The following is a 10,069-nucleotide window of genomic DNA, read 5'->3' on the forward strand; positions in this document are numbered from 1 at the left end:
TTTTATTATTTTAATTGGAGATTAGTGAATTATTATTTATTGGTTATTATTTTGTTCACTTTTGAATAATGAAAATAAACATTTTGTTGCAATCACTAAATAATGATAAAAAAATCGTTTCATTTCTTGTCGTTTTATTTTACTAAATATTAACACTTCATTATGCATCATTAAAAGACAGACTTAAATATGGTTGTAATTCTTTAAATTTTCTTTTAGTTCTTTAAATTCAAAATTATTTTTTAGCCTCTAAATTAAAAAAAAAAATGATTTTTTATCCTTCAATATTATCTGCATTACCATTCTTGTTTCCGTGGTTAATTAACGGTATAATAACGTATATAATTAGAACACTAATGTAAAAAAAACAGTTTTTAAATTGTTTGGCTAAAATATTTTTTTAATCCTTAAATTTATGTCAGATTTTATGTTAGTCTCTCAAATTGAAAAATGAATTATGTGATGATATTTCAACACGTTAAAATAAAAAGAAAAGTATTAATGTCCTCCGACACAAGTTTGGTATATATTTTACTATAATTTGTGAAGTTTTGTAAAGAAATTATGTCTAACAAATATGAGTGTGATGATATTTTTTTATGTTACATTTCAGTTTAAAAAATATAAGTAAATTTGTATGGATCGTATTTTAATATTTGGGAGGTGTGTGCCTAATCATGAATTTCAGGATATTCTATATTGTTGTCATAATACACTTGCAGGAGGCCATTTTTTACCTTATAGAACATGTTTACTTAAAATTGTATCATTTTAATTTAATTTGTAATTTCTATAAATTATAAAGTCATAAAGATATACAATTTTAACTAAATTATATAGTTTTTTAATTTATGTATCTTTTTGTACTATGAGAATGTATACAAGTTTTTAAAAGTGTAACTATTATTTAAATATTTATATTTTTAATAATAATTATTCAATTCCAAATATTTTAATTGATAATGTATTTTAAATTCAAATATTATATAAATACAAATTACATATGAATCTTATATATGCATTACATATCACAATATGATATCTATTCTTTAAACATAACATAAATATAGATTAATCATTATAAAAAAAAGCTAATACTGTCAAAACCTTAAATTAGAAGCAACCTATCCATAATATTTTCTAATCCAACACTTTTCTTAAGATAAAAAATAAAAAAAATTACTAACAAAATAAGAGATTGTATTAAGATAAAACGGTTGTGGAAGATAATTCGTAATCATATCTTCTTATATCTTATCATATATTTAACAATATTATTCATCAAACCAAACCCTATTTATTAAATAATAGTATGAGTGAAAAGTGAAAGGTCACAAAGGAAATGAGGTAGAAGAAGGTGCTGAAGTAGGGAATCCCAATCGATCCCTTGCGCGCTTCCTACGATCCACACGCATTCACTTCTTCACTCCCAAACATTTTGCGCTAAGGTAACGTTTCTCGATTCCAATTCCTTTCTCAATTCAATTCATTCATCTGCATTCTTCCACTCAATGAAACCTCACACTCTCCTTTTCTGCGCATAGATTTTGCACTTTTTTTGTGCTCAGTGCCGCCATGCCTCGCAAAGTCAATTACGGACTCGATTTGGACGACGACTATTACTACGATGATGATTATGACGACTATGATTATGATTCTGTCGATGCAGAAGACTCTGGTTAGTTAGTTTTCAACTTTTTTTTCTTGCCCATAGTGATGCGTGAACATTTCCTTCTGTTATGCGCTTGCTTTCATCAGTATTACTATTTTTTTTTTTATTGAGGGCACTTCAAATTCTTGCAAGTCAGTAGATTGTAGTTATTAATTGGAACATGTTTTCAGTTACTTGCCAGGCTTAGTTTGTTGTTGTCATTTTTTTTATTAAATGGGCTTTACCCTTTTACATCTTAGGTTTCTTTTCCAGCTCAGTTACTTGTTCGCTCTGAAAGTTTTGTTGGGTACCTTGTAGTTCATCCATTGAAAATAAGGCATTATTTGTGTGAAATTAGATGTGTGTTTGTAGTTACATTAGGTAGTTAGTTGAGTTAGTTGGTTGAAGAAATTTGGCAAGCTTCCATTTGTAAGAAAATATATTAAGCAAGTATTTTTTTTCTACGTTGGTATTTGGGGGATGTTGCTATTTGCTAAGTTTATTTATTTACTTTTATTGTATATACCTCCTAAATTTTTCGGCTGTAACAGGAGGACCTGATACAAAGCAAGAGACCATTAGGCCAGGTCTTTGGCAATGCCCCATATGCACTTATGACAATGAGGACAGTATGACATTTTGTGATATTTGTGGTGTTGTACGTCGACCCTTGCCTAACATCGGAGCTTCCGACAATAGCAAAATAGGTAATTTAGTTAATGAAGAATAATTTAGTTTATTGCTGGGGATTTTACTTTGTGTTTTGTAAGACAAGGACGTCACTTTTACATGGTCTGAAATCTAAATTAATCTCTCTGCCTCTTTCTATTTGTGGCATAGGGTATTGGGGGGAGTTTCCTAATTCTTAGTTTTGGTTAGTGTGGTACATAAGATTCTTTTGTTTTTCTGTTTTGATATGGGAAGATGGTACTTAAAATATCCTGGAATGTTAAGTTTCTAAATTGTTATATCTTATTAATATCAGCAATTAGTTTATATGTGAAATTATATACATCTGTGGGATATTTTATTTCTATCTTCTATACCTAGAAAGCTAAGCTGATACCCAAGTCCCTATGATAACACAATTTCAAAGAATCAATGTCTCGACAGTGTCAACAAGTTCTAATACCAATTAATAAGCATCACTACCGTCTAAAGCTAGCTATTATGGGGGAGAACCAAACATTGGGACACTTAATTTAGCATCCCATACTATTTGATAAGTAACTTAGACACCTCAAAAACCAAGTTCCTCAGCCTTTTTAGTATTGATATTGGACCATCTACAAATGTTTAGTCCTGCAAACCTCACTGTAAATATCCTGTCCTGAGTGTGAGGGATGTGTATTAAGATGTCCTACATTGAATAGGAGGATGGTTAAAATGCTCATATAAAGGCTTGGAAAACAAGTCCGTTATTTTACTGCTGAAATCCACCAAAGAATTTCTAAAGCCAAAAGGATGCATTTGGAACATAAAAAAATTGGGTTAGGTGAGGCTAAACTGTAATAAATATATCTCTAATTCTTAGTCGTGTGTATAATGAATAGTCTCATGCTATTGTTCATATTTAAATGGTTTACTTTAACTGAAGCTGAGAGAACAAGGGATGAAAATGATGATTTCTAGGGTCTGTTTTATGGGCTCTGCTAATATTAAGGGTTTTCCTACCAACTACAGAACTTATAATAGTGAAAGAAATTAATGCTTTCTCTATATGGAAGTTTCCACCCCCTCCTCCCCCAATTCTAGCACCATACCCTGCAGATTTTTAGGAATGAATTTTTCATTCAATTTCCCTGTGAACTTATCACATATTTTGGGAGATTTCCTTTCCTAAAAGGGGAAACAGATCCTGAGCAGTTACAATTGCATGAGGTCTGGTTTAGATCCCAAGGGTACAAAGTTCGCAAAACAAGTTTATAATATTTTTAAGGGAAAATAAAACGATCTATGCATCAAAATTCAACAGGATCCACTGAAAGGAAATGCCTAAGCAGATAACTGTTCAATTTTCCAATCCCAAGTTGCCATCCAATTTGCGAATACACACCTTTTTTTCCAGAAAAATAAGGACAAAAATCCTCAGTGTTTCTGGTTCTTTAGCAATTTGCCAATTATCTTTTGATGTAAGGTTAAATAATAAGAATTTTTCTAATAAACGGCATGTCAGTAGGATAAGAAATCCTCAATGGAGCAACACCAGAACAATTACCAGGAAACTAATGACTAATTTTTTGCATATCTAATAAAGGAGACGAGGGGAGGGATGAGAGTCAAACAATATGAGAACATGTATCTGGCTGCTTAGTGTTAGGCTTTCAACAATGGCCTCAATATACATACCTATAACCTATTGAACAATGTCTTTGGTGCAGCTGAAGACATAAGCAAAACTCCTGGAGTATCCAAGTTGGCTAGGTCTCTTTTTCATTCATTACCACAACAGATTCCCAAAGAGGTTGTATTATTTCCAAAGCCGGGTGATGGTTTTCTGACAGATGCCAGTATCTCCTACAAGCTTGAGAATGTCCGGGGAGAATTTCATGAAATTCATAAAGATTTTAGTACTCAGATCCATCCGCACTTAAACATAGGTGTTAACCAGTTTTGATTCAGGATTTTCATTTGATAAGTACAAACCATTTTTTCCAAATTTTGTCATGAATGTTATACTATAATAATTAGGGCATATGTAATCAGTTGAAGTTTAGAGTTTGAATTAAAACATGTCATGATTTAGCTCTTGCGAGTTGCAACTCCTTGCACAAGATCAAATTACTTATTCATTCTTTTGTAAATACTAGTTATAAAACCATGATTTTTTTCATATGCAGATCCTTTCAAGTTCAATGTTCCATCCCCTGATGATGTTGTTTATACTGGTCTGCATTCTTCCAAAATGGGGTTGAAAGGTATCATTCGCCCTAAAAACCTAATTTGGCAGTAGAGCTCGAGTTGGAGAAAAAGAGTTTATTTGTTAAGAGAGATAGTTGCCGTTATTTTCAAACTAAAAACTCATGCGTATCAATTCTTTGCAGTTCACTTCTATATTTTTCATAAAATTATTATTTTTTTCTACTTTTTTTTTAAAGAAAATGAAATATTATTAGAAAGGGATATCCAAGTTTCTGACATTTTTTAACAACATTTTTAGCTCAAGTCTGAAAATGTAGTGGAGGGATTAGATTAGGCTTTAGCTTCAATTGTTTATGGTACGGTTGTGAAGGAAGAAGCAAAGTGTGGTGACATGATTATGAGCAGAACCAGAATTCAAGGCAATATTGCTTAAGGATTATGTTGAATGCTCTGGCTGAAAATGATTGTAGATAGTTTTAGAGTCAAATTGGAAGGTCTTGCAAAGCTCTATTGTGACAAGTTGACCATCAATACTGTTAAAGAAAAAGTGAAGGGTTGGTGTGTACGTCCTATGTCGCAATTGGATTTCAGAACATAAATTAGTTGATGATTTAACAGAGGGAATGAACAGTTTGATGAGCATCCATAATATTATGCAAGGAGGGAACTGGAGACATATTAATGATCTTGAAGGGGGTGGTGTTGCAGTGTAAATGAGTTGTTAAATATTAGGAGAATCAGATTGAAACTGCCGAAATAAAGAGATTTAGATGGAGGGATTCATATAGATTGTTTCCAGATTTAGGCCTGAGTTAGTTTGTATTTTTATTATCGTAGTCTGTATACTGTTGTCAATTTGTAAATAAGGTCAAATAAATTGAGAATTCTTCTCATCATATTTTTTCACCACTTTTTTTTTAAAGTAAATAATATACTTTTTTATAAACTTATTTCATTTAATTTTTGGTTCGAGTCATAAAAAAGAAATAAAAACATCACAAATCCAAAAAGTTGTTGTATGTTTAACAGTTTTTGCCATCTCTCTTCGAGCAGTAAGTATCTTTATCATTGTAGCTCTTACCAAGTTACCAAGAAATGAAGAAATATTTCTAGGAAAAACTGCAAACTATTCAGTTTTTCCATATTTATTATCTTCACATTCTAGTTAATGTACATAAATATTAATCTATCTTATTTATATGATGTTTTCAGACAAAGTTACAAACAAAAAAAGTTCGAAACTTTCATCAAGTGTCAGAGAGATAAATGATCATTCTGTACAATCAAATGCTGAAAGTTCAGACAACTTATCATCCTTAATGCAAAAGAGCAGGCGGGATAGTTCAGCTGAGAGCAAACTTTCAAAAAATATAGCAACTGATGTGCAAACAAGTGGTAAAACTTCAAACAGCTTGCCAGAATCTCTGCCAAAAGACAAAGGTGAAAATATTAATAAAATAAAGTCTTTGAAAAATGGTACAATTGATATTCAATCAAGCAAAGAGAAGTCAGGCAGTTTGTCTGCACTGTCAAAAGTCAAGGAAAGTGATAAGAATAGTTTCTCTTCTATCAAAGATGGAAAACAAGGAAGTATTTCCAGCAATTTCAACATGACTGTTGATGTAAGATCTGGAAATTCAGGCCATACTAATGCTAAGGAACCTCGTTCACATGTTTCTTATAAGCCAGAAAAATGGATGCTACCTCAACAAGCTGAAGATACACTGACTCAGCTGAATCTTGCAATTGTATGTGAATGGCAGCAATTCTTTTATTTGCTCCAGAAAAATAGTTCTAGGAATGAAAGTCTAATCTTTTTTAGTTTGTCTATTGTAGGTTGGCCATGTTGATTCTGGAAAATCAACCCTATCTGGTAGGTTACTGCACCTATTGGGACGTATTTCCAAGAAAGAGATGCACAAAAATGAAAAGGAGGCCAAGTTACAGGTATTTTCACTGTCGCCGTCTTTTTTTGTACTTTTAGTTCTTGATTTGTATGAATTCATGCCAATTTCTGCCCCTTGTTTTGTTAATCAGGGCAAGGGATCTTTTGCTTATGCTTGGGCACTTGATGAAAGTTCTGAAGAAAGAGAAAGGGGAATTACTATGACAGTTGCTGTTGCTTATTTTGACACCAAGAAATATCATGTTGTTTTGCTCGACTCTCCTGGCCATAAAGATTTTGTTCCAAACATGATTTCTGGGGCAACACAAGCTGATGCTGCAATTCTTGTTATAGATGCCTCACTTGGTTCATTTGAAGCTGGTATGGATGGCAACAAAGGGCAAACAAGGGAGCATGCACAACTTATCAGAAGTTTTGGTGTTGATCGGGTCATAGTTGCTGTAAATAAGATGGATGCTGTTGCGTACTCCAATGATCGATTTAATTTTATAAGGAAGCAGCTGGGAGGTTTTCTGCACTCATGTGGTTTCAAAGAATCTTCTCTATCTTGGATTCCCATGAGTGCCATGGAAAATCAAAATTTGGAAGCATCCCCTTCCGACACCCGTTTCAAAAACTGGTACATCTTTGATAAAGTGTGATTTTTACTTTTCATGATGGGTTTATTTTGTTTATATATAAACTTCTGGTACATGGGTAATATTGTAAATAAATATTAGTGAAAAAGGGCACACTGCAACTGTGCAATGGGATAGGGCCCATAGCCCCATACTGTTAACAAGGTACTGCTCTAGTTAATATAAAATAAGAAACACTGATAGCCTAGCAGCTTTTATGCTACAATATAATCGGTCTTTATATACAGGCAATCTAGGATTGCATTTGGTGTGATTGCATTTTAGCAAGTCAATTTCATTTTGGTTTCGAATTGTATGCAGTTTATAATGCTATTATAATTATGGTTGTGTTCCTTGTGAACAGGTATGATGGACCTTATCTGTTAGATGCGATTGACTCTCTCGAAGCTCCTACTAGAGAATTTTCAAAACCTCTACTAATGCCAGTATGTGATGTCATCAAATCAACTATGCTTGGACAGGTATCTGCTTGTGGTAAACTGGAAGCAGGAGCTCTTCGGAGTGGATCAAAGGTAACCAATTGGGAAATGTTATGGCTGTTGATGTAAAATCAAATGATAGATTTAAATTTGGAACACTCCTAATTAGATTATTTACTGATCTGAAACTGAGTTTCTGCTAGGTATATTAATATCAGTTAAATATTTTATTCCCAGACTTTTCATTGTATATACTTGGTAGGGAATAAAATAAAGATGTTGAAAAAGAACTAGGTAAAATTCGAAGGACCAAAACTTTGTAATTTAATTTATATACAGTATTAGTATAAATGCTTTGGTACAAACTTCCCATTAGATTTTACCATTTTACTACATTAGTATCCTACAAATTAATATAATGAGGGGATATGGTAGATTTTTATTGAATGTTCGACTAAAAATATTTTATGCTTACAGTGTATATAAATTAAAACTCGAAACTTTTAAAGTGTTACTATTTTTTATGAAACAACTGTTTACTTGATGAACTCATTTTATACAGTTATTTATAAACGGGCCATTTGCCCCCTGGCTGTTTGGTTAGACAATGCTTAGGCTACAAAGGATGTTACCTAGAATTTTTATGCTAGAAAATTGAGATAATAATGTCTCAAAGTGCTCAACTTTTATTCTTAGCTTTTATTACATGACATGAATCTGTTTCCCCTATAACTGTATTTCTTTTATAAAAATGTAGGTCTTAGTTATGCCTTCAGCTGTAGTGGGAACAGTACGCTCATTGGAGCGTGACTCCAATGCCTGTACTGTCGCAAGAGCTGGAGATAATGTAGCTGTAACATTGCAAGGTGTTGATGGGAATCAGGTGATGGCAGGAGATGTACTATGCCATCCCGACTTTCCTGTTGCAGCTGCTCAGCATTTGGAGTTGAAAGTGCTAGTGTTGGATGGTGCTAGTCCAATATTGGTGGGCACACAGGTTTGTACTATGCGAATGACATTCCTTGCACTTTACTTTCCGCTTTATTCTTGGCGAAAAATTCAATTTTCTTTTTGAATCTCTGCAGTTGGAGTTTCATATACACCATGCGAAGGAACCTGCTAGAGTTTCAAGAATAGTGTCAGTACTCGATCCCAAGACTGGTAAGGTGACTAAAAAGTCGCCTCGCTGTCTCATTGCAAAGCAAAGTGCAGTAATTGAGGTGAAAAATCAATGCAATACTCTGTTTCAATGATCTTCACTTTTTTTTTTCATGTATGATTCCTGGGATACGCAAAACTTGGAATGACTTTTATTATATCTGATTTTTAGGTGGTTTTGCATAAGTCGGTCTGTGTGGTAGAGTTCTCTGGTTGTAAAGCTCTTGGAAGGGTGTCCCTAAGATCCATGGGAAGAACAATTGCTGTTGGAGTTGTGACAAGAATAATTGAGGACGAAGGTTAATTTAGGGCATTCATTCTCAACATACCATGTATCTTTGTTTGCCATCATAGTTAGATAAAGTTATGCTCCCAGCAGCTATACAACTCTGGATGAGAGGTTCATGTGTTAATATGTGAATTGTTTTAGAATGGTGAAGTTTTTTCGGTATGTTTTCACCATATATGTATCATACGAGAGCGTTCCTTCTCCAAAGATCTGGACTGCTGTACCATAGAAACTAGTCGAATGAAACAATTTATTTAATTCATAACGCCATCTCTTGTTTCAATTTTGGCCTTCCAAATTTCCAGTCATTTTTCCTTTTTGTAAGGAGTCACTAGAAAGGGCGAATCTTTTTTATATGAAGTTTACAATTTTATTTTATTTTACTTTACATTTTAAACTATAATTCACTAGAGAATATAATGAGAAGGTTGTCTTTTCTTTTCAGTGTAATTCAAACGCTTTCTTACTGGTCTCAGTGTAAGTGAAACCTCAAGTATACTTTTCTTAAGGTTATTAGATAGTCTTGGGTAGAAGAATGTTTACAAGAAAGTTTAATAATAATTTTATTTGTGAAGATTTTAAATATTAAATGGGAGTTTTGGGGTTTTGAAAAGTTGCACAGAAAATAATAATAGAAATAAAAATAAATTTAGTTAATTTTATAGTAGAGAAAGATTAAATGAATTAAAAGTTAAGAAACTTAATCACATAATTCAGATTTAAGGAACTAATATAATGAAACCAATATTATATCAGTCATTTTATTAAATACAAGTTCGAAGGGAAATAACCTTGGCCTCTTTATCAAAATTTGGAATTTAACTTTTGGAGATGAGAAAAATGCGATGGAGAAAGACTCTAGTAAAGATTACCATTATATATTTTGCTCTATCTTCTAAAACAAAGTTTTTTCTTAATATTTTGATTATATAACCTTTTCTGTTGTAATAATTTTCTTAAAAAGAATTCAAATGTGACTAATTTAAATATTTTGTATAAAATAAAATTTTGATTATAACAAACCTTAAATTATAATAAGAATTAAGCTCTTTCACTAATACCCCACATGCAAATGTGTACGTGTAACCTTGCATTTTGCGTTACTTTGCCAAATTCTCAATCCATCCACCTACGGTTATTACCTCC

At 32.4% G+C, this 10,069-nt stretch overlaps 1 protein-coding gene across 3 annotated transcripts; it reads left to right on the top strand.

Annotated features, from left to right (window-relative positions):
- The first annotated feature begins 1,280 nt into the window (after positions 1-1,280).
- On the top strand, positions 1,281-9,206 carry LOC137812191 (Translation elongation factor EF1A/initiation factor IF2gamma family protein). 3 transcript variants are annotated; one of them, XM_068614108.1, is made up of 12 exons: positions 1,281-1,448; positions 1,545-1,678; positions 2,203-2,358; positions 4,033-4,251; positions 4,492-4,569; positions 5,726-6,261; positions 6,350-6,460; positions 6,551-7,038; positions 7,401-7,569; positions 8,234-8,473; positions 8,562-8,696; positions 8,807-9,206. In XM_068614108.1, the coding sequence occupies exons 2-12, from the start codon at positions 1,576-1,578 to the stop codon at positions 8,936-8,938; spliced, it is 2,367 nt and encodes a 788-aa protein (XP_068470209.1). In that variant the 5' UTR covers positions 1,281-1,448; positions 1,545-1,575; the 3' UTR covers positions 8,939-9,206. The 3 variants fall into 3 exon arrangements, with proteins under 3 accessions (XP_068470209.1, XP_068470210.1, XP_068470211.1); XM_068614109.1 differs by lacking the exon at positions 4,033-4,251; XM_068614110.1 differs by lacking the exons at positions 4,033-4,251; positions 4,492-4,569 and having other exon boundaries at positions 1,300-1,448.
- Positions 9,207-10,069: the final 863 nt, after the last annotated feature.

Source organism: Phaseolus vulgaris, chromosome 2 (genome assembly GCF_051622355.1).
Source record: "Phaseolus vulgaris cultivar YP4 chromosome 2, ASM5162235v1, whole genome shotgun sequence".
In the NCBI taxonomy this organism is placed as follows: domain Eukaryota; kingdom Viridiplantae; phylum Streptophyta; class Magnoliopsida; order Fabales; family Fabaceae; genus Phaseolus; species Phaseolus vulgaris.